This window comes from Oryzias latipes, chromosome 16, assembly GCF_002234675.1.
Source record: "Oryzias latipes chromosome 16, ASM223467v1".
Lineage (NCBI taxonomy): Eukaryota > Metazoa > Chordata > Actinopteri > Beloniformes > Adrianichthyidae > Oryzias > Oryzias latipes.
In genome coordinates this window covers 32,484,796-32,509,593 of record NC_019874.2, presented here as the reverse complement: position 1 = coordinate 32,509,593, position 24,798 = coordinate 32,484,796, and the positions used below count along the sequence as shown (strand labels likewise).

General features: G+C 50.3%; 2 protein-coding genes across 5 annotated transcripts; both read right to left on the bottom strand.

Annotated features, from left to right (window-relative positions):
* Nucleotides 1-77: 77 nt before the first annotated feature.
* On the bottom strand, nucleotides 78-13,403 carry pi4kb (phosphatidylinositol 4-kinase beta). Of its 4 annotated transcripts, none has more exons than XM_023964233.1 (13): nucleotides 13,272-13,403; nucleotides 12,083-12,710; nucleotides 11,629-11,979; nucleotides 10,530-10,574; nucleotides 9,936-10,163; nucleotides 9,516-9,743; nucleotides 8,146-8,255; nucleotides 5,126-5,230; nucleotides 4,412-4,535; nucleotides 4,071-4,336; nucleotides 3,868-4,000; nucleotides 3,485-3,605; nucleotides 78-928 (listed from the first exon to the last, which is right to left on the bottom strand). In XM_023964233.1, the coding sequence occupies exons 2-13, from the start codon at nucleotides 12,674-12,676 to the stop codon at nucleotides 747-749; spliced, it is 2,487 nt and encodes an 828-aa protein (XP_023820001.1). In that variant the 5' UTR covers nucleotides 12,677-12,710; nucleotides 13,272-13,403; the 3' UTR covers nucleotides 78-746. The 4 variants fall into 4 exon arrangements, with proteins under 4 accessions (XP_023820001.1, XP_023820000.1, XP_023819998.1 ...); XM_023964232.1 differs by lacking the exon at nucleotides 13,272-13,403 and adding an exon at nucleotides 13,158-13,271; XM_023964230.1 differs by lacking the exon at nucleotides 13,272-13,403 and adding an exon at nucleotides 12,965-13,088.
* An 874-nt stretch (nucleotides 13,404-14,277) lies between these two features.
* selenbp1 (selenium binding protein 1) lies at nucleotides 14,278-24,419 on the bottom strand. Its single transcript, XM_023964234.1, has 12 exons — nucleotides 24,293-24,419; nucleotides 21,737-21,790; nucleotides 21,350-21,462; nucleotides 20,947-21,132; nucleotides 20,537-20,657; nucleotides 20,288-20,470; nucleotides 18,265-18,446; nucleotides 18,049-18,127; nucleotides 17,675-17,796; nucleotides 15,091-15,183; nucleotides 14,780-14,898; nucleotides 14,278-14,704 (listed from the first exon to the last, which is right to left on the bottom strand). Exons 1-12 carry the CDS (start codon nucleotides 24,294-24,296, stop codon nucleotides 14,542-14,544), a joined length of 1,419 nt encoding a protein of 472 aa, XP_023820002.1. The 5' UTR covers nucleotides 24,297-24,419; the 3' UTR covers nucleotides 14,278-14,541.
* Between the last annotated feature and the right edge of the window lie 379 nt (nucleotides 24,420-24,798).

Here is a 24,798-nt window from a genome sequence, read left to right as displayed (position 1 = left end):
AAGTCAGAAAGAAACTCTGCTGCCCCAGAGCGCAGAAGTACGGTGTCTGTATTCCCAAAGAAGAGACGAGCAGAACGTTTGTTTCCATAGGATTTTATTGAAGTGATTTTTCCTTCAGTTTGTCAGATTGATTCTGGTTCCTGTCCCACAGGAGATCCTCACTGTGCTGCCCGCTGATCCACAGCACCTCCTGCTGGCAGAACTAGCAGGATCCTTCAGTGCAGAAGATTCATCTTCTGGCAGGTTTCTAAAGAACCCGACCCAAACCAAGAACCCAGACGTGGATTCATGAGATGGAGCGGCAGGAAGTGATGCAGAAGAGACGCCGCCTTGTCAGACCCCTGAGTGCTGGACGTGCAAAAGTCTGGACCTCAGCACAAAACAGGAGAGCTGCTGCTCCACACCTGGAAGCCCAGGAGGTCCAGCCGGGTCCAGCCGGGTACTCCTCAGAGTCCGAGTCCTTCCTGCCGCTGCAGAAGCTGCAGTTCTTTGGCTCAGTTAAAACACAAACACACCTTGGTCCTTCAGTTGCTCCGCCTCACCTGCAGGTCCAGAGTTCATACCTGACCTGCTGAGCAGGCGATGAGAAAAAAAGTCTACAGAGGTAAAAAGAGGAGGGGCTAAGCAACGGGACAGAGCTAGTCTTTCTGAAAGTAAGGAAATAAAAGAATCAACAGACTGAAGCTGCAAGGGGAGGAGTGTGAAATCCTCCAGGGGGAGGAGTCAAGCAGGTCACATGACTGCAGTCACATGATGCCATTGGTCAGGTACTGGAAGCCGTCGTAGAGTTTGGTGGTGAGGGACCGCATGGAGCCGTCCACCAGCTGGTCGATGAGCAGCTGCAGCTGCTCCTCCGTCAGGCTCATGTGGAAGCGCTCCTTCAGAGCCCGCATGGTGCTGGAGCCGTGGAAGCAGGGCAGATGGGAACCTGGGGGCACAGGGGGGCACGGGGGAGGGGGGTAGAACCGTCAGCTGCAGGTGGAACAGACCCCCCGGTGGTAGACTCCAGGCCTTGAGCGCCAGCGATTTGCAGCTGTACCAACAACCCTGCAACTCTAGCTCCTCATCCAGCGGTACCACAGTACCAAACGGGTCAAACCAACGGGACAAACCAAACGGGTCAAACCATCGGGACAAACCAAACGGGTCAAACCATCGGGACAAACCAAACGGGTCAAACCAAACGGGTCAAACCATCGGGACAAACCAAACGGGTCAAACCATCGGGACAAACAAAACGGGTGAAACCAAACAGAACAAACTAAACGGGACGAACCAAACGGGTAAAACCAAATGGGACGAACCAAACGGGTCAAACCAAACGGGACAAACAAAACGGGTCAAACCATCGGGACAAACCAAACGGGTCAAACCATCGGGACAAACCAAACGGGTCAAACCAAACGGGTCAAACCATCGGGACAAACCAAACGGGTCAAACCAAACGGGTCAAACCAAACGGGTCAAACCAAACGGGTCAAACCAAACGGGTCAAACCATCGGGACAAACCAAACGGGTCAAACCATCGGGACAAACCAAACGGGTCAAACCAAACGGGTCAAACCATCGGGACAAACCAAACGGGTCAAACCATCGGGACAAACCAAACGGGTCAAACCAAACGGGTCAAACCATCGGGACAAACCAAACGGGTCAAACCATCGGGACAAACCAAACGGGTCAAACCAACGGGACAAACCTAACGGGTCAAACCAAACGGGTCAAACCAAACGGGTCAAACCATCGGGACAAACCAAACGGGTCAAACCATCGGGACAAACCAAACGGGTCAAACCAAACGGGTCAAACCAAACGGGTCAAACCATCGGGACAAACCAAACGGGTCAAACCATCGGGACAAACCAAACGGGTCAAACCATCGGGACAAACAAAACGGGTCAAACCATCGGGACAAACCAAACGGGTGAAACCAAACAGAACAAACTAAACGGGACGAACCAAACGGGTCAAACCAAATGGGACGAACCAAACGGGTCAAACCAAACGAATTAAACAGGACAAATCAAACAGGACGAATCAAACGGGTCAAACCATCGGGACAAACCAAACGGGTCAAACCAACGGGACAAACCAAACGGGTCAAACCATCGGGACAAACCAAACGGGTCAAACCATCGGGACAAACAAAACGGGTCAAACCATCGGGACAAACCAAACGGGTGAAACCAAACAGAACAAACTAAACGGGACGAACCAAACGGGTAAAACCAAATGGGACGAACCAAACGGGTCAAACCAAATGGGTCGAACCAAACGGGTCGAACCAAATGGGACGAACCAAACGGGTCAAACCAAACGAATTAAACAGGACAAATCAAACAGGACGAATCAAACGGGTCAAACCATCGGGACAAACCAAACGGGTCAAACCAACGGGACAAACCAAACGGGTCAAACCAAATGGGACGAACCAAACGGGTCAAACCAAACGGGACAAACTAAATGGGTCGAACCAAATGGGACGAACCAAACGGGTCAAACCAAACGAATTAAACAGGACAAATCAAACAGGACGAATCAAACGGGTCAAACCATCGGGACAAACCAAACGGGTCAAACCAAACGGGTCAAACCATCGGGACAAACCAAACGGGTCAAACCATCGGGACAAACAAAACGGGTCAAACCATCGGGACAAACCAAACGGGTGAAACCAAACAGAACAAACTAAACGGGACGAACCAAACGGGTAAAACCAAATGGGACGAACCAAACGGGTCAAACCAAACGGGACAAACTAAATGGGTCGAACCAAATGGGACGAACCAAACGGGTCAAACCAAACGAATTAAACAGGACAAATCAAACAGGACGAATCAAACGGGTCAAACCATCGGGACAAACCAAACGGGTCAAACCAACGGGACAAACCAAACGGGTCAAACCATCGGGACAAACCAAACGGGACAAACCATCGGGACAAACCAAACGGGTCAAACCAACGGGACAAACCAAACGGGTCAAACCATCGGGACAAACCAAACGGGACAAACCAAACGGGTCAAACCATCGGGACAAACCAAACACGTCAAACCAAACACGTCAAACCAAATAGGACGAACCAAACGGGTGAAACCAAACAGAACAAACTAAACAGGACATACCAAACAGGTCAAACCAAACAGGTCAAACCAAACGAGTCGAACCAAATGGGACGAAGCAAACGGGTCAAACCAAACGAATTAAACAGGACAAATCAAACAGGACGAACCAAACGGGACAAATCAAACGGGTCAAACCATCGGGACAAACCAAACGGGTGAAACCAAACAGAACAAACTAAACGGGACGAACCAAACGGGTCAAACCAAATGGGACGAACCAAACGGGACAAATCAAACGGGTCAAACCAAACGGGACAAACCAAACGGGTCAAACCAAACAGAACAAACTAAACAGGACGGACCAGCAGGACGCCGGTTCTCAAGGCCTGGAGTCTGCCCCCCCCTCATGAGTGCTCACCTTGCTGCATGATCTCCACCACCTGAAGGACTCGGTCCATGTGCTTCCTGGCTGCTATCAGACCCTGCAGCATCAGCATCTTAAAGTAGATGAACATGTCGCCGTCTGGACCCCCCATCACCTACCAGACCAGATGGAGGGAAAAACCACTGTCACATGACACACCTGGAGGAAACATGACATCACAGGCCTTCCACGCCTGATTGGCTGGGATGTTACCCGGAAACAACTTAGATGGTCTGGACTGTGACAGACACATGTTTCATTGCTGATTGGAGACCCCATGTGACTGTGGAAGGAGGTGGGAACTGAGAAGCCCCGCCTCCTGGATGGATTTCTCTCCAAAGCTCCACCCTGGCCGGGTGGAGGTGTGGCACACTCACATCTACAAACTCTGAGGTGAGCTTGAAGGCAGACGTCTCGAAGCCGAGGTTCCTGGGCGAGCTGGACAGGATGAAGCCAAAGTCGATGTGGATGATGTGGCCGTCGGCGTCCAGCAGGATGTTCCCGTTGTGCCTGCGGACAGACAGCGTGCAGGTGAGGGGGGCGTGGCTCTGAGGCTGCAAGGGGGCGGGGCGGCGCTCACCTGTCTTTGACCTGCAGCAGGTAGCATATGAGGCTGTAGCCAGCACAGCTCTGGACGAAGTTCCTCTGGGCCGTCAGGAAGGCCTCGGTGGTGGGGGCGCCGTGCTCCTGCAGCAGGTAATCCAGCAGAGACAGCTGGCTCTGCTTCTTCACCTGGTGGAGCGACACGGCGTTCATCACCGGCTCGATCATCCCGCTGTCCGCTGACAGCACCAGGATCTTGTAGGGCTTGATCCACAGCGGCACCCGCTCCTGCTGCCAGATGGACTACAGGAAACGGACACGGGTCAGGGTCCGGCCCGGAGTCAGAACCGGGTGGTGTGGTGAGGGGGGCCAGGTTACCTGGAGCTGCTGCAGCACCTGGTAGGCGAGCAGCTCCTGCCTCAAGTCGTCTCCACATTTCACGATGACGGAGAGCAGCCTCCAGTTGGGGAGGTGTCCGTAGGGAGACCCCTCCCTGATCCTCCTGCAGGAGCGCACATGAACACACACACAGATATGAATGCACGCACATATGAACACGCACACATATGCACACACATATGCACACACACACACACACACACATATGAACACACACACACATATGCACACACACACACACATATGCACACACACACATATGCACACACATATGCACACACACACACACATATGCACACACACACATATGCACACACATATGCACACACACACACACATATGCACACACACACATATGCACACACATATGCACACACACACACACATGCACACACACACACACATATGCACACACACACATATGCACACACATATGCACACACACACGCACACACACATATGCACACACACACACACATATGCACACACACACATATGCACACACATATGCACACACACACACACACACACATATGCACACACATATGCACACACACACAATCATTTTTTAACGGCTTCTGTTCGTTCACAAACGGCTGAATTGGCGTTCTGTAAAACTGCTGTTCAGAGCTTTTATTCTGAAAGTCCTCCCACTGACTTCCTGCAGCCACAGCAGTCGTGAGGATGACTTACCGGACCTTCTCCTCCCACGGCTCCTTCAGGGCCACGGCTGACGGGTCTTCCGGGTCTCGTTTGAAGGTGGTGGGGGCCTGAGCCAGCTGCTCTGACAGACGGCGCCTGGAAGAGAGGGCGGAGCTTTAAACCAGCACAAAGGACGGGGACCTGCTTTTCACGATGTTCGAAGACTCTTAGATATTCTTCATCATCCCTCTCCACCAGATACACCAGAAATGGTTCTCTGAGAAAGCATTCCATCGTGTGGAGTGGGTTCTACCTTTTTTATACACTTAAAAAATGTGGTTTTGGCCCAAGGTTTATCTCAATGATCCATATTCTCTACTCTTCCAATTCGTACCAATGATAATCTTTGACCTTTTTTTAAGCTGGGATGTGGAACAAGGCAAGGATGCCCCTTATCACCTTTGTTATTCACTTTGATCATTGGACCTCTGGCAATTACTCTTCGAGGCGATGATTCCTTTTTTTTTTTACTTGTCCTGTCCAACAGCTGGGCAGGCAGATGAGAGCTGAGGGCCTCTTGTGTTGGACATATTTTACTTTAACAACAGGGGTTATTAATCTTCAGACAAACCAAAGGTATGACTGAATAAACCCCTTTTGTAATTGAGGCCAAACTTTATTAATTTTAATCATATTTGAAACTATTTGGTGTTGGACCGGACGGAAAAGGAAAGAAGGGAAGAAGAGAGAGGGATGTTAGAGAGAGGGGGGGGGGGAAGGTGATCATAGGAAGGGGGGGGTAAAACCATGAAGCAGCATAAAGCAACAAGTTGCTGGATGGTTATACTCATTACATTGAGGTTCAGATGTAATACACGTCTAGAGGGGGCGGGGCCTGTCCACACACCTGTTGGCTCCAAAAATGTCCACATGTCAACATGTACACAATACAAATAATGTTCACACACGCATACTTATGCCTTCAAACCAACTAGTGTGAAACATTTCGTTCAATCACGTAAACTATCAATCCAAAACACCTGTGCTCAGGTGAGTCTTTATGTTCTTCTAAAATGGATGTGAATGTGAAAGGAAGGAGGGGGAGTGACCAGCCATCCCCACACCAAGACCCCCGCCGCAGTGGTAGCGGCAGCCAGAACCCCCCCAACGCCACACGGCAGCGATGATTCTATTAAAGGTATTCAGAGAGGAGATTCTGAACACAAAGTGTCTCTGTACGCGGACGACACACTACTATATATATCTGTCCTCATTTACTCACACTTTTGCGTGAGTTTGGAAAAATATCAGGCTTCAAAATGATTATGCTCAAAAGCTAACTGATGCCCATAAATCCTGTTGCACTAAAAGATGTGTCAAATTCCACACCGTTTAAATGAAGCCAGCATAAATTCAAGTATCTAAGGATTTGGATCACAAGCAATCATAAATATATGTACAAAACAAGCTTTATTCCAGTGTTAGATAGTGTAAAACAAGACCTGCAACGCTGGCAATCCTTACCAATTTATTTGGGAGGAGAATTAATGTTGTTAAAATGAACATACTACCTAAGTTTCTATATCTTTTCCAGTCCATACCTTTATTTTTGTGTCATGTCAATCTGCCTCTCTACACTCTCTGCTTTGTTCAACAACACCACTGTCACAATCTCTCGACAAAATTTCACAAAACCCAGTAGTTAAACATTCACTTCAAATCTGGGCACAATTTAGGAGAAGCCTGCGCCTAAAAATATGTCAATATATGAAAGTATATATAAGTTTCTCCCTTCTATAACTGATAACTCTTTTACATATTGATTGTTCTGAGAACCCTGAAGGATGTGTTCATCGAAGGTCAATTTGTTTCATTTCAGAGACTAAAACGTGAATTTAGAATTCCTGATGTTCACTTCTTCAGATACCTTCAACTTCGATGTTTTCTATCTACCACATTCACCCATTTCCCCTCGCGACCACCAGACTCACTTCTTGACCTTTAATCCACAATCAAAAGGACTCATCAGCAAAATCTACACAGCGACCAACTCATCCAACACACATCCTCTGACTCATAGCAAAAGGACGTGGAAGAGGATTTGGCTACAGACCCATCAGAGGATGGACGGCAGAACATCAGAACATCTATTCATCCTCAGCCTTAAGACAAAGGCTTTTCCAATTCAAGGTGGTTCACAGATCTGGTCCAAAGTACAGCTAGCTAGAATCTAACCAGACCTTAATGCTAATTGTGATGGATGTGAAAGGGAACCAGGTACACGGTCACATATGTTCTGGTTTTGTCCGGCACTGGGGGCCTTCTGGCCCAACCTTTCAGCTTCTCTCTGCTGCATAGGGGGCACACATTGCTCCTGAGGCTTTAATGGGGATGTTTGGTGTGTCAGACTTCTCTCTGCAGCTTTCTAGTGAATCCAAAAGTGTAATCGCCTTCACTACACTTCTGGCCAGACGGCTAATCCTCCTGCACTGGAAAAACAAACAACCCCCTCCTTTAGGAAATATCTTGTCGATCTTATGAGCCACCTTAACTTAGAATAAATCAGATTTTCAATGAAGGGTTGACCTGCAGAGTTCTTTAATGTCTAGCAGCCAGATTTTGATCCATGGCTTCTTTCTGAGGGGTAACTCTGTTACTCCAGTCAGTAAAATCTTTGTTTATTGTATTGAACTATTTTTCTTTTATGGTACAGCAGGGTGGGTTTGTTTGTTTGGGGTATTAAAAAATAAAAGTTTGAATGTCTTTTCACTGTATATGTTGCTGAACACTCAAAAAAAAGAAACTTGGTGGATTTGTTTCAAATAAATACATATTGCACAGATGTGACTTTGATCCATATTTCCTTATGTTTTTTCCTGCATATTAAAACACAATGTGAATAAACAGAAGGTGACTGAAAAAGGACGGGGACCTGGACCAAAGACTGGATCGGGGGGAACCAGAACCAGAGCCCTAGATCCATATTGGATCTGGATCTTTCTCCCTGCAGTTCTGAGCAGATCCTGGACCCACGGATCCTGCAACTCAGAAGGACGGAGTTTCTCGCTGACCTGATGTCTCCTGCAGCGATGAAGATGGGTTCCTTACTCTCCAGGCTGGTGATGCTGTCCACAGAGAACTGGCTGATGTTGTCACAGCTGTTGGTGTGGCCTTCTGGGAGCTGAAAGAGGAGGGGCCAGTCAGAGGAAGCACAGTACCCCCCCTGCCCGGAACGATCAGACGTGTTCAGGAAGGTCTGGCAGGTTCTGTAGACTCTGCTCTGGACTCCTCCAGAGATCAATCGTCCGTCTGTTCTGACACTGTAACTCTAAAGCAGGGGTCAGGAACCCAGGGCTCGTCAGCCACATCTGGCTCTTTGATGGCCACATCTGGCTCACAGACAAATCTGTAATTATTCTTTTTTTTCATTAGACCAGTCCTTCTCAGGCGCGATGCGATGCCAGAGGGGGGTGCAGTGGTAGCAGTGCTTGGAGAAGAAAAATCTGCTCCACTATCGGTTTCCTACTGTCTGTTATATCACAGAGTTTCCATGCAGGTCATATTATTTGGTTGTCTTGTAGTGTCGTCACGTAAACGTCTGGTCTGCTGTCTGACTTCCTCAGGCTGCAGGGTTACTGTGGGAGCTGCAGCACAGGGAATTATGGGAATTACCCCTCTGCCTGCTTTGGTCAGAATAGGGTTGATCACGGGTGTTTCTTTTTGCCTACGGCTCCTTTCATCTGGCAGTCGTGTTGTTTCAGTCTTAGTTATTTCTTCCTGTTGTGTTTCCTTCTTTTTAGCACCATGAGTGTGAAGGGGGGCGGATGATGACACCTGTGCCATGTACAATGTTCATGTCAAAATAAAAGCGGAGAGTACTTCTTATCCCGTGTGTTTGCCTCTATTGTAGCGTTGATACAGTGTATGTCTGCCACATATTATGTACCAGTTGGTGAGAACTTTGCCAGACTTCTAACCGGGCCATAAAGGTGGGAGACCACTGTTGGAGTGGACTGCGTTGGACCAGGTGGCTGTTGGGTCACGTTCTAAGTTCCAGAGGTCATTGAACGCATCAAGCAGAGATGCTGATTGGCCGTCAGTTCTGTGGCTCAGCCTGTCGTTGGGGGGTTTGGACCAATGGGGTCAGCTATGAAGACAGAATAAAGACCCTTAAAGGAGGTTAAGTCTCCGTGTGGGGGAGGGACGCTACATTATTGTATGGCTCTCACGAAATGACATTTGATAATATGTGGCGTTTATGGCTCTCTGGGCCAAAAAGGTTCCCGCCCCCTGCTCTAAAGGGTTCATTGATTGTTCTCCGTAGGTTCTGCAGGATCCACCATGCCTGATGGACTGCTGCTGATCCCTCCACAGGAACACCTCTGTGTGGGTGACATCCCTCACTGAAGTCTGAACCCCTCCCATGTGGGCGGGGCCTCACCTCCACCTGCAGCTCTCCGATGTCGTCCACGGACCACGCTTCGTCGTCGTTGTCATAGTTTGGGACGATGGAAAAGCTGCCGGCTCGCTGCTCTGCCGTCATGCCGCAGTCCGGCAGGTTCTCCACGGAACGCGTGCTCCGGATCCGATTCTCAGGGATCCTGACGGGAACGCTGGACGTCTCAAAGTTCTCACACTCCAGAACCTCCACATAGATCAGGTAGGGAGCCTGAGAGAAGGACACAGGTCACATGACTTTCAATCGCCAGATTGGCCCAGCCCCAGACTGCAGAGCTCCACCCAACGGTAGCGGGATAGGCTCCAGCAACCCCGTGACTCAACGGCATGGGTGGACCGACACCGGAGCATCCACCCGTCAAAGACATCACGGCGCGGGGATGAATGTGGACTTGCTCCTCACCTTGTCTTTGGAGTTGAGCACCACGGCCTGCGTGTGCGGCACGCGCACCACGTGGTGGTCGAAGGCGGCGGTGGGCAGCCACACCCGCGCCGGCAGCTTGTGGTTGAGCAGCGACAGCTCCGAGATCAGCCGCTGCGTCTTCTGCTCCTTGGTGGGCAGCGTGGCCAGACGCTTCCCGATCCCGATCAGAGACTTGATGAACTCCCGCTGCGGCGCCAGCCGGACCGGCTGCAGATGACACACAGGCACCGGACTCGGGTCAGAAAAAGAACCGCTGCAGGCGGAACGTCTGAACACTTGGTCTCAATCAAAACAGGAAATGACCGGAACCAAAACCAGATTTGCCCCAATCCAGCCGAGTTAGGAACAAAACCGGACACACACAGGAAGTTGATTACAGGTAGGACGCGTGTGACCTCAGACGGGTCAGAATCCACACAGAAACAAACCGGCACCAACTGTCTGGACCCGCCAGAACCCACCATAATTAGTGAATACACAGAAGGCAGATTTCTCTTGAGGACTCACCCTGAACCAAAAACCCAATAGACTTTGTTTCCCACAATGCACCAAGGCAGAAAAAAAAGAACTCACAGAACCAGAATCAAAGTCCAGGCTGTCGGAGCTGGAACTGCAATCCTGATACAAGAGGAAGAAAAACGGAATGTGACTGCTCCATTTACAGAACCCTCCCCCCAGTGCCAACGGCGGCCCACAGCTGGACCCGCAGCTGGACCCGCAGCTGGACCCGCAGCTAGAGCAGCAGCTGGAACCGCAGCTGGAACCGCAGCTGGACCCGCAGCTGGACCTGCAGCTGGACCCGCAGCTGGACCTGCAGCTGGACCCGCAGCTAGACCCGCAGCTGGACCTGCAGCTGGACTAAAGCTGGACCCGCAGCTGGACCCGCAGCTGGACCCGCAGCTGGACCTGCAGCTGGACTAAAGCTGGACTTGCAGCTGGACCCGCAGCTGGACCTGCAGCTGGACTAAAGCTGGACTTGCAGCTGGACCTGCAGCTGGACCCGCAGCTAGACCCGCAGCTGGACCTGCAGCTGGACCCGCAGCTAGACCCGCAGCTGGACCTGCAGCTGGACTAAAGCTGGACCCGCAGCTGGACCTGCAGCTGGACCCGCAGCTGGACCTGCAGCTGGACTAAAGCTGGACTTGCAGCTGGACCCGCAGCTGGACCTGCAGCTGGACTAAAGCTGGACTTGCAGCTGGACCTGCAGCTGGACCCGCAGCTAGACCCGCAGCTGGACCTGCAGCTGGACTAAAGCTGGACCCGCAGCTGGACCTGCAGCTGGACCTGCAGCTGGACCCGCAGCTGGACCCGCAGCTAGACCCGCAGCTGGACCTGCAGCTGGACTAAAGCTGGACCTGCAGCTGGACCCGCAGCTGGACCCACAGCTGGACTCCAAACACACGTAGGGAATACGCCTGTTCTTCATCAGTAAGGATGTAAAACCTACTTGAAACCGGATCTAACACTGACCAGAACTCTGTAATCAGACCAGCAGGTGGGGTTCTCTAATCCAATGATCTCAGGGTGAACGGTTTCCACAGGTTGCCATGGCAATCCTCAACCAATGGAGATGCAGTCTGTCATTTATGGACAAGCAGAACCACTGGAGGTCAGGTAACCCTGAGCAGCCAGAGGGAGGAGCTTAGCTCAGGCTCGGCCGGGCCTCTCTTACCTCGTCTGGGCTGCTCTCCACCTTGGGGTTGCTGGCGGTTCTCTTCAGGTTGCTGCTCAGACTGATGCTGACCGTGGCGTCGGACTTGGAGCGCTGATGCGTTCGTTTGGCCGGAGACAGACTGTGCTCCCCCGGCAGGGACCCGGAGGGGGCGGGGCAGAACGGCGTCAGGGTCAGAGCTTCCCTGCGTATTCGAGTCGCCGCAGGCTTCAGTTCGTCTGACAGGATGAGCTTCCTGAGCCTGGTACCCCTGGAGTGGCGCTGCGTGGAGATGTGCATGTCGGACGAGTACGCCCCCAGCAGCCAGGCGCAGCGCAGGCTGAAGGAGATGCTCTGCCGGCAGCGGTGCACCTGCAGCCCGGTAACAACACGCAGACAACAGGAAACGCATGTGTCAGCCACTCAGTGGGGTCTTTGAATGCTTGTGAAGTGTCACAGCTGAGGCCACACCCACCAGGTAAGGCTTGATGGCGTCGCCCACATCCTCGTCCATATGGATGTACATGTTGAGCAGCTGGGGCAGGTAGAAGTCCACTTCCTCATGTGCAAAGCTGAAGAGGCGGTTTCCGATGTACGCCTGCACGCCGGGCTCCTTGGAGTTGTGTAGGTATGAGATCGCCATGGAAACGTCGAAGAGCTTGGACTCAAACAAACGCAGCAGCCACGACTGTTTGGAGGGGTTGTGTCTCTGCCGCCGCCGCGCGCTCTTCACCGAGCCCTGGCTCACGTCTTCTCCCTCCCGAATCTCTGGCGGTTTGATCACAGGGGGCGGGGCTTCGTCCGGCCCGTTGACCGAATGTGGGACCTCCCCCTCCACCTGCTGCAGCTTCACCTTCTCCAGGACCTCCTGACACGCTCGCTGCGCCACCTCAGCGTCAATCACCAGCCGCAGCTCAGCCACGCCCTCGCTTATGACACCCAAGGGGGGGGTCACCGGCTGGGGGTATCCACATGAGGACGGGGTTGAGGGGAGAGAGAGGGGTGGAGAGGAGCTGCAGGATCTTGGGGGGCTGCTCTGGTCAGGGGAGTCCACCTGGGGCTCCTCCATGCTGCCTGCCACCTGGAAGCTCCGCCCTCCTCCACTGAAACACAAGTCAGACATGAGCTCACCTGTGCGGGGAGGGGGCACCGGAGTCTGACGTTGGTCAGTGTGCTCGAAAAATTAAAACAAAAAAACAGCTTTACTTCAATAATAACATTTAGAATCCAGCAAAATAAGATCAAGACAAATGAGTCAGACATTCACAGATGTGCACATAAACGAAAAACTTTCTCCGTTATTTTGAAAGAAGATAAAGTTTAAGTTGCTGATTTGTGACGTTATCAGGTCACTGACGTCACTCGTCGGCACCCCCAGGCGCTTGCGGGTTTAGGGATGGGCGCCATATTTGTTGTGGTTTTGAGCGGGAGGTCGGGTCTGCTGACCGCTGGCGGGGTTGTCCATCACACAGGCTAAGCTGCGGCTGAGCCCATTATCGGACAGCTAACTCACTAATAGCTCACTGCTAGTTAGCATGAAACTAGCTTACCGCTCCGGACTTTGACCCGCGCTTTTTTATTCGCCGAACTCCCGCAAACTCTCGCGAACTGTATGCACGTGCGCCAGAGTTGGGCTTGAGGTGGGGGGCGCAGGTGAAGCTCACCTGGTCACAGTTTGATCCGCGCTGCTCCGTCGGCTGTACTTTGATCCTAGATTCTGCTCGCGGCCACTAGGGGCGCCCGCCTCCCCTCCTCCTCCTGTTTCCGGCGCAGCATCGCCCCCTGCCGGCGGAGTGTCGACTAAACAATCCTGTGGTTTTTACGGTTTAATGGGTTTAAATCTATAAAACATCCATCCAATTGTTTTCCTGTTTCTCTTTCTTCATTCTAGTATCTTCCATTCATTTTGTGCCACTCAGCTCCTCCTACAGTTTTTCATCTATTTTAACCATTCAACTATTAAATTGTTCAGCTTTTTCCAGCTATGACTTTTGGTCTTCAAATCCTTGAACTTTTCATGATTTTCCAGGATTTTTGCAAGATTTTTCACAAACATATCTTTTTTGTTATTGTGCTGTCTTCACTTGATTTATGGTCAACTTTGATCATTTCTTTATTAATTTTTTCCTAATTATCCTGTAACCCTTGGTCTATCCTAGACACTTTAACGTTGGGAGTTGGGTCATCTAGACCCACTAGACAGAACTCTGAACCTTTTTTCTTCAATGATTTGTGATCTTCACTGGTGTCCATGGATTACATGAAATCTTTCCACCTTCATCCACCTTTGTCATGGTAGGGAGAACACCTCAATGGAAGGGGGGGTCATAGGATAGCACAAGGGTTAATGACAGAAGAGTCAATAAACATTTCTAAGAACACCCCGGCTCAAAGGCCCCCCCAACCAAGCAAATGAAGAACTGACATCCTCCAGACTCCTTGGCTCTCTGGACTCAGGTGTGATGTTAGTTTGATGTTAGGTCACCATGGAAACCACCTGCAGACCTACAGGAACCACGGGGGGGGGACGCCTGACCCCTGCAGGGTTCTACCCGGACACCTGTCCTGTATGTGCAGAACCGTCAAGCCCCCTGCAGAGTTTCTGGATGCAACCAGCTTGTCCCCAAAATGCCGTCATGAAGCTGAGATGTGGAGCCGAACAGTCGACAGTCTCATTTCTGACGTTTATTCCCTTCTAAACTTCACATTTGTACATTGCAGCCTCACCTCAACAGAAATCAGCTTCTGGAGGATCATCTTGACATAATTATAGCTTTACTGAGAAAATGATCAGATCTAAATGATCAGAGGAAGACGAGGCCTTTCTGTGTTTGTATTCTAGACCTCGCTGTGAAGGTGAGGATTCATTCAGGATCCTGATCACAGTTCATGTGGAGGACAGGAGGACGGACATCATGGGGAGGCCGCTCAGATTCACAGCCAGATGTCCGAGGTGCAGTCCCCCCCCGGGTACCGCAGCTCGTGGGCCAGAGCCGGGCCGTCCGGCTCCTTCCCAAAGTCCACCAGGAAGTTTTGGTTCAGCGAGAGACCGCCGTTCACCGAGTCCACATCGATCTGCATCATCACCGAGCCCTCTCTGCCAACAACAACGCAATGTAACACAACAACACACAGCAGCACCACGACAACCTGCAGAGTCCAGGTCCCGTACCGGATCATCTCAGGATAGAACTGTCTGTCCCAGCCGCTGAACAGAGACGTGGTCACGTAGAGTCGGCGCCCGTCCAGACTCAGCTGCAGCATCTGAGGCCCGCCGGGAACCCGCTTCCCCTGAGCGGCGTACAGGTGTGAGACACACAGGTGATAGTTATGGTTTAAGGAACTGGGGCAGAATATATTTCATCCAAATGATTTATTAATGAATGTAGCAGTTTTGGAAAAGAGAGACAGAGAAACAAGAACACAGACAGGTGAGACAGGTGAGCACGTTGTGGAGGCGAATAGGGAGTCTGTACATGGTACCTTTATAAAGCAGGGAGGGGGCTGCTCCTGGTTTTCTGGGTCCTCCAGGACTTTGACAGGTCCGTCTCTGATGATACTTCCACCCAAGAACACCTGGAACAGACACCATGAAAGCAGCCACAGTTCAGTTTCCCTCCAGAACCAGAGTTCACTTGGTGCTGGTTTTGCGGATCCAGACGCTGGTTTCCCAGAACATAATGAATGTGTGAGCGGCACCAAGGCCGTCAAGAAAAGGGAGAAAAGCACTATTCAAGTAGACGCCAGTAGTGGTTCTGGACACCTAGGTGAAGAGAGGATTAGCTCAGTCCAACAGACAAACCTGTCCGGTCCATGCGAGGGACCTGTCCGGTTGTGGTCCTTGGAGCAGAGTATCTGAAGTGAGTGACAGCGACACCCCCCACCTTTCTCAGCTCATGGGGTTTCTTCAGTCTAACGCAGGGGTCGGGAACCTATGGCTCGCGAGCCATATATGGCTCTTTTGATGGTCACATGTGGCTCGCAGACAAATCTTTAATTATACTTTTTTTTTTCATTAGTCCAGTCCTTCTGGGGCGCTGGGCGATGCCAGAGGCGCGCAGTAGTAGCGGTGCTTGGAGAGAAAACTATCAGTTTACTATTATCTATTATTTCACAGAGTTTGTACCAGCTGGAAACCTGTGAATTGACGTGCCTAAAACTGCGCGCTCCCGTCTCTGAGAAAGAGCGCGCAGATGCGGAGACGGGATGTGTGAGGGAGAAAGCAGGGGGTGGGGGGACCGGCAGCAGGTGAATCGCGCAGGGATTGTAAAAACGTAAAACCCGCTGCCCGTCACTCACTGCAGCGTGTGAGTGTGTGTTTGGCTCCATGTCTGTCTCACATCTACAGAACATTCAGACCTACGATCACGTTTAAAGTTTCAACGCCTGCATGAAGCAGAAACTCACCACGGATCAACCAACCAGACTAGACCATCAGCAAAACTACCACTAGAAATACTCATCATTTATTAGCAACAGAATAACAATGTTATTAAAAAAGAATCCACAGACTTATTGTACTTCAAAAGTGTTGAATTTACATCAAATGCACACATTCATTAGTATATTTAGTTTTAAACATATTGTCACGGACTGAGTTGGATGGCTGTTGGGCCGCGTTAAAAGTTCTGGAGTTCATTAAACGCATCAAGCAGAGATCTGATTGGCCCTCAGTTCTGTCGCTCAGCCTGTTGTTAGGTAATTTGGACCAATGGGGTTCAGCTATGGACCAAATAAGGGAAATGGGAGGGCTGACGCGGCAGGAGCGAATATAAAGTTGGGAGAAACGCTCTCGTCTCTGCGGGAGAGATTCAGGAGTTGCTGAATTAATTTTACGGCGTTCGTTGCGGTCTGCAGTAACCAGAATAAAGAACCTTAAGAGAGGTTAAGTCTCAGTGTGGGAAAGGGACACTACATTATTGAATGGCTCTTTGGAAAATACATTTAAAAATATGTGGCGTTTATGGCTCTCTTGCCCAAAAAGGTTCCCGAGCCCTGGTCTAACGTCTTCTTTGACCCACACTTGGGACCGGTTTCAGTTCCTGCTGCGTGGTCCAGGTCCATCCTTGTTGCTGTGCTCTAGTATTGCTGACTTTTGTTGTTCTGCTTCTTCTTTTTTGGAACGTGCCAGTCTTCCTGTTGTCTCTTTCTCACCTCATATTCTTCTAGCTAAATGTTCCTCAGGCAGAAACCCGTCCGGGTTTGTTCTGTCGTTTGAAATGACATCCTGTATTTTGTCTTTTGGGTGACCCATGACACGTCTGAGTTTTGTTGGGCTTCTTCTCGTAATGTTCCTGTTTTTCCTTCCATGTTTGGATGGTTTTTGTCACAATAAAACTTGGAAACCTTTCAAGGATAAAGATTTGAAGTCCAGTTGCTCTGACTCATCTTTAAGACACGGCAACCGGGATGAACTAGAACCTTCACCAAGTCTCTCTGAACCGGTCCCGTTTCTTCTGTCTTCCACTTCAAAAACTCTTCAGCTTTAGTGAGACGTCAAAAACAAACACTTTCTGGAATAAAAGGCCCTGATCATTTACTTAACAAATCTGAAGTCAACTTGGACACAACAAACGTTGCAGTTCCTCCAGTGACCACTAAAGCCCGGTTACAAACGGGAGCGTTTTAACTTTCACTCCAAAAACTTGATGGTTGTGGTGCTAAGTGCTCTTTGAATCTTCTAAATCTATCTGCTGTTTTGTGAAGATGAGGTCCTCTAACCTTCCTCAAAGCATGAGGTGGAATGAAAACCAGCTCCTCTGGATCTTAGGCCGTAGTTTTTAGCCCAGGAAATCGTGTTTTTCTTGGTAAGGTGTTGTGGGCGTGTCCAACAGGGAGGAACAGACAGATGGAGGACAGATTATCCGTTCTTTGGCCTGAGAGCTTCTGTCTCAGAAGAAGAAGGTCTGAGGAACGACACTTGGACTCCAGTCTGAACAATCTGAACCGCAAGCAAGTGGGTGACATTGGATGGATGTTCACACTAAAGCTAGGTGTTCAAGCTCTGGCAGCAGTCCAGACACTCCGGGGTCAACATTCGCACACAGAAGGTTGAGTGATGCCACACCTGGCCCACCAGTTTGGGGTTCCTGCGGTCTGTGATGTCATACTGCCTGATGTCGCCGTGGAGCCAATTACTGAAGTAAAGAAAACGGTCGTCCAATGAAATCAGTATATCTGTGATGAGACCTGAAGGACAGACAGGCAAAGGTCAGACAGATGGATAGAAAGGTGGGCTGAGGCGGCGTTCCCCAACCCTGGTCCTGGGGGGGCACCCTCCTGCTTCATTTCAGTCCCACTCTGCTGAAACACTCCTGCCTCCATGAACGTCATCGTCAGGGTCGACAGCATCTGATGATGTCTGGTGTTCTGAAGCAGGACAGAGTTCCCCCAGTACCGGGGGGGGGGGGGCTGGTCTACGGGACACACTACAGTACTAACTTGGCATTTCAGGCAACATCCACCCCTCCACTTTCTTACTGGGAACACTGATGACCTTCTCTGCTGCCCAGTCGCCCGCCTGGAAAACACAAAAACACTGAAGCTGCAGCCAAAACTCTCTGAGCTAAGGTTAGCTTAACGGTCAACACGTTCGTGGCTGGACTTCCAAAACTTTGACCATCAGAACCAGAACAAATCATTGACTTAGGTACTGACAGCTTTTTTGTAGAATCGAAAGACGTTTCCTCGCAGAGCACATCCCACATAGCCCTCAGTGGCGCTTGGATCATGGAGGAACCTAATCTCCAGAGGAATGGCGCCATCTTCTCCCAGAGCCAGGGACTGAAGCTTCCTGTGTGTGGTCCAGTCCCAAACGTGGAGGGAGGATCCGTAGAGACCTTGAGGACAAACGCAGTGGACCAGGAAGAAGACATGTCTAAGTTTACCCTCTACCGTTGGTTCTCACCTTAGCCTCTCTAAGACCGAACATGACCGGGGGTCGGCAACCGAGCTCTCTCTCTGTGTTTTAGTAAAATAACCATCATGTTCTCAGATGGTCGTGGAGCCTTCAACACCGTCAGGTAGAGCGAGAGAGCAGCGTGAACGCAGAGGGGGCGTGTCTGCAGCTGTGAACGCCGACCAGAGTCTGTTATGGGATGGAAGGTTCTTCTACAAAGACAGTCACAGGTAATCTGGTAGAGGACACATGAGGCCCCCCCTCCTAGACTAAGACCCCCCATTTCAGGGTAAAATGAATTAAATTAGCGTCAGGGCGCCCCCACTATCCTGTCACCTTGCTGCTAAGATGACCTGTTGATCTGTCTGTGTAGAACACGCTGGAGGCGGGGGCGGGGCTTAGACACACCGCTTATGATTCCAGACAAACTAACAGCTGCTTCCTAATATAAAATAGTTGTCATCCATAAAATTAATATAGTTTATTGGGTTTAAAGAAAATAAATAAATAGACAGGAGTCTGCATCAAAGAGAATTTGTTTCCATCATCTCATTCAAGCAGCGTTCAGAAAAAGCAGTTATCCTCCTGTTGTCAGAGACAACATGATGATTTCACGGAGGACAGCCAAAATGAACCCGATGGATGTCCGTCTGACAACCTGGTCTTTTATTCAACATTTTGGTATTTTTCGACTATTTTTCAAGTTTCAAGGGTTAGTTTGTGGTAACCTGTGAACTGAGTCGTATGCAGCAAATTCTTTCCACCGACAAACCAAGTGCGTGCATGCTAGCGAATCCTTTCTGTTTGTACATCTGCACTTTTCAATAAAGATTATTCAAATAAATGTGTTGAACAGCAGTACCTGGCGCGACCGCTAGAGGTCTCCAGAAACACGTTCAAAATAATCAGCCCATTAACAGAAGATTTCAAACACATTCATAAAACACTATGACTTTCACTCAGAACAGAACAGACTGACATGAGCGAAAAAAAAACTTTTTCATGGGATTGATATGATATTCTAAATTTTTACAACAGTCTTTGTATTTTAGATTCTTTAAGCAACAATTATCAAAACCAAAGAAAAAAAAGAACCAATATATTTAAATCTGTGTAAAGATAGTAGTTATAAAGATATTAGTTTCAAGTTTTTGGCAATAGTTTGTGTAACCAGATGCTTCAATATTTAGTAAAATGTTTGTTTTTAATGTTTAAAGAGTTTTTTTAAATGTCCATCATAACAGGCAGTTGATATTAGATGTATAGAAGAAATAAAGATGATGAGTAGGTTTAGTTGCTGTTGAATATTGGTATCGAAGGACAATCAAATATTACTTGCCAGGTTGTCCGGAGGACAAACATTTTTCTCCTCTTGTTTCTAACGCTGGAAAAGTCTATTCAAGGTTGTGGAAAATGGTCAAAAGATCAAAGGAAACATCACGCTCATAGAGAATACAAATCATTAACTAAATATCCTGACAGCATTTTGAATCCATTGAGAATCCGTATTTCCAAATGAACTGTGGTGATATCTCTGCAGAAACCTTTTTTCTAACACAGTGTTGCGGCTCCCTGTGCTTTCATCTGAGTGGGAAACTGATCCAGTGGCTCTTTGAGAGGTTCAGGTTGGCGACCCCCGATCTAGACCAACAGCAACAGTGTACAGCTGTGCTAGAAAACGGGCCTCACGGTGTGGTATGGCTTTAACGCCAAAGTGCATCGCGGGATCCATGTTTTCTTTCAAGTCTCTGGTAAACCTGCCATGAAGGAAAGCTTGCTCACCTTCTTTGACATGAGCAGGATTGAATCCATCCACCAGGGCTTTGGGCGCCCCCCACTCGGTGCTGATCATCACGTTATGGCGGGGCTGGTACCAGAAGTCATAGCCGAACGGGGCTGCTTCACCTGGATGCTCCCAGTTACCAATCACCTCAAAGGTCTCACCGTCCAGAAGAAGGAAACCCCCTGCAACACCCGCAGTTACCCAACCTGTCCAGCAGAGGCTGCGGCGAAGGTTTGTCGCCTGCTCACCTTTGCCAGCACCTGACGGGTCCCCCATGCAGCTAATCATGATCTGCCCGCTGCCCAGACAGTGGCTGGTGTGAGGATTGGCCAGGTTGCACTTCCAGAGCACCTCAACAGGCTCCACCATCTGTGTTCCCCAAAACCAAAGAAATCCTCACACAGTTCTTTAAGTGAAGGTTAACCTGCAGGTTCCTCCCACATCTTTGGGTTCTTGTGTTGTGTCTGTAGTACTTGTGTTCTTGGTGTTGTACTGAAACTTGTAGAGAGTCCTGAACCTGACTTAAAGACTGTAGCCCTAACGCTAACCCATTCTGCGTTCAGCTGGACCCAACTCTAGGGTTCTGACAGAACCGTGAGAACACCTGTGTGCAGTGCACTGTGGTTCACGAGGGGGTCAGGTGAGTGCAGCAGCAGACCTTGTGGATTTTCGGCGCTCTGGGATCGGTGCCAACATCGATCACATAGATTCTGGAGGAGATCAGCGACGGCAGGATCAGGCGGTTCCTCGTCTTGGTGGCGTCTCCAAAGCAGCTGCTGCAGGCGTTCCAGCCGGAGTGATGCAGCTCGTCACGCAGGTTCGGCATCGGCAGCCGGTGGATCACCTGTGAGAACAGGAACCAGGGAACGGTCATCTACCGGAAGACGGACTCCCACTGAAAGTTTCTTCAAAAGGAGAGAAACCTGAGAGCAAACGAGGAGAAGGAAAAGGGGAGGCGTCGGAGAGACGCAGCACAGAGCAGACAAGACACGGGCTCCTGTCCATCAGGATGAAAGAAGGGGGTCCTGCCGGACCAGGTCCAGGTCAATCATCAGATCTACCTGACAGTAGGTGGGGGATTTTGGGTCGACGTCAACAGTCGCCAGGTAGTCGGGCTTCAGGATGCCGGTGCTGCGATAGATGCAGGGCAGATAGACGATCTCCTCCCGAGGACCTGCAGTCATCAGAAACAAGTTTACCTGGAGGGGGCACCTGCACAGGTGACGGGCCCCAAGGAGCCAATCAGAATAACCAACAACTTCAACTGATAGACGAAGTTTGAGACCCAAACACTAACACACTCACAACAGATACACATTCACTGACACACAGTTGCCTTCATGGTTCTATCGGCCAAACCGCAGAACTGAACACTAAGCCTGGATCTCAGCCAATCAGAGCTTCTGCATCTGAAGGAGCCAGCAGACAGTCCTGGATCACAGTCTCACCCTTCATGGCGTCCAGCGGGCTGCGGTATCCCGGTCCACATCCTGAACAGCTGGCTGCAGGACAAAACAACAGGAACGGGTTCTGGAGTGAGAAAATGGGAGACGACTCCTGACTCCTCCTCCTGACTCCTCCTCCTCCTGACTCCTCCTCCTCCTGACTCCTCCTCCTCCTGACTCCTTCTCCTGACGCCTCCTCCTGACTCCTCCTCCTGACTCCTCCTCCTGACTCCTTCTCCTGACGCCTCCTCCTGACGCCTCCTCCTGACTCCTCCTCCTCCTGACGCCTTCTCCTGACGCCTCCTCCTGACTCCTCCTCCTGACTCCTCCTCCTGACGCCTTCTCCTGACGCCTCCTCCTGACTCCTCCTCCTCCTGACTCCTCCTCCTGACGCCTTCTCCTGACGCCTCCTCTTGACGCCTCCTCCTGACCAAATCTTGAAGTTCCTCAAATGACCACTGGAGAATGGCGTTCCAACAGACCCAATTCCCACCAGACTTTTTAAAGAAACTTTTCCCCTAATTAATGATCCCATATTAACAATGATAAATGCCTCTCTGGAAACGGGTTACGTGCCACAGTCTTTTAAATATGCAGTTGTTAAACCTCTTCTGAAAAAGCCCAGTTTGGATCCTAGCATCTTGGCCAACTATAGACCGATATCAAACCTGCCCTTTATTTCTAAAATCCTAGAAAGAGTTGTAGTTAAGCAGCTTTACTGCCACCTACAGGACAACAGCCACTTTGAAGACTTTCAGTCGGGGTTTAGACCTCACCACAGTATGGAAACTGCACTAGTTAGAGTCTCTAATGACTTGTTATTGGCCTCAGAAAAGGGACTACTTTCTATTCTGGTCCTGTTGGACCTCAGTGCAGCCTTTGACACTATCGACCACGGTATTTTACTCCATAGATTAGAGCAGGACATAGGGATCAGAGGATCTGCTCTCCAGTGGTTTAAATCCTATCTGTCCGATAGGTATCAGTTCGTTAATGTAAATGGACATTCCTCTCAGTGCACTGGAGTTAACTATGGAGTCCCACTGGGCTCAGTTTTAGGATCCATCCTGTTTACGCTTTATATGCTACCCCTAGGAAACATAATCAGGAAACACAGCATTAATTTTTATTTCATTGAGGTGTTCTCCCTACCATGACAAAGGTGGATAAAGGTGGAAAGATTTCATGTAATCCATGGACACCAGTGAAGATCACAAATCATTGAAGAAAAAAGGTTCAGAGCACTGTCTAGTGGGTCTAGATGACCCAACCCCCAACGTTAAAGTGCCTAGGATAGCACAAGGGTTAAATCTGACCAGAATGACTCAGAATCAAGTCAGTGTTTTTCATTCCGTGTTCTGTGATTGATGGTTGATGAAAGTTCACTGATCCAAAAACATTCACCATCACCAAAACATCAACTCTGTGTTCATCCAAAAGGTGCCGGTTTCACACAGACACGCCTGCAGCTGTAGACTCTCCCAAATAAATGCACCAGATCTCTCAGCATCTTTTCTATGAAGGGCAAAAAGACGGTAGCTCCGCCCACACGCAGCGGGAGCATCAGGTTTCTGAACACACCTTTGGACTAAAGTCCAGCAGCGACTTTGAGACCTTAAAACAAAGGTGGAGGACGGCAGTTTGATGCGTGAATCGCGGGGGTGGGGGGTGGGTGCAATCTGTGGGCGGCACACGCCTGCAGAACCGGGACTGCTGATCCCTGCGGGTCATGGATCATCCGTGCCCCCCCAGTAGCTTCCAGCAGGATCCGTGTCAGAGGGTGTAACTCCCACTACACTACAACTCCCATGATGCATTGTGTCACTGTGACCCCGTCTCTCCCTGCGCTGCTGTTGGCGGTCACGGAGCATTCAGACTGCGGTTTGTTGCATCTCGGTTCAGTTTTGACATTTTGGTTCTGAATCTGTTCATGTGGAGTTTTTATGGGTCCATGACCAAAGTCCGTCTCTGACTTTCAGGTTTGTCCTTCAAACTGCTCCAAACGGGTTCTGAAGGTCCGGATTGATCCACTTTAAACCAGATCCTGGAGTCCTGAAGGCCCCGGCCCCGCCCATCTTCAGGGCTTCAGATCCGTTTCTTCACTTTATAAACACATTCCTGCCCCCCCCCCCCCCCCCCCCCCCCCATGGGTTGTCCTCCCCTGAACTCCTCACTCCTGTTTGTGTTTCCAGCTCCTCACTTTTCCAGAGAGTCCCTGAACGCAGCAGCGCGTTAATGTTTAACTGCAAAACCGGCGGAAACGGACGCAGACTGGACCCGAACTGGAGCGCGTGGACGACCAGGACTGCATGATCATCATGTACACGCGCGTAGGACCAGCGGCGCATGCACGCGCGTAACCTGTAGCTAAAAGCCCGAATGCTCGTCCCCGACAGACGGAACCTCCGTCTGGACTTTGTGTTTGCAGTCTTGAAAGTTCCTGGAAGCGGTTCTACAGAATCCTTTTAATGCCCCACCCCAGAACCCCCGCGGGGGTCCTTACCCCCCACCCTTCACCCCCTCAGCACGAGCTCGGCTGTGTGGTTTGCAGAAGCTCACCCATATCGTGACTTCGGTTCCGAAGCGGCTCCTGGTCCTGTGAGTTCTGGAAGTGCGCGGACCCAGAGGGAGGGGCCTCTTATGTTAGCAGATTGGAGGCGGAGCCCTGATCACCCCGGGCCCCCACCCAAGACGAGCGCGAGGGTGGACAGCGTGTGTTCCGGGTTCGAGAGCTGCAGAGAAGAACTTCTGCAGCTTCTTCAACGTTTGTTTATCCATCCATCCATCCATCCATCATCCGTCCATCCATAATCCATCCATCATCCATCCGTCCATCATCCATCCATCATCCATCCGTCCATCCATCATCCATCCGTCCATCCATCATCCATCCGTCCATCCATCATCCATCCATCCATCCATCCGTCCATCCATCCATCATCAATCCGTCCATCCATCCATCCATCATCCATCCATCCGTCCATCCATCATCCATCCGTCCATCCATCATCCATCCATCCATCCGTCCATCCATCCATCATCCATCCGTCCATCCATCATCCATC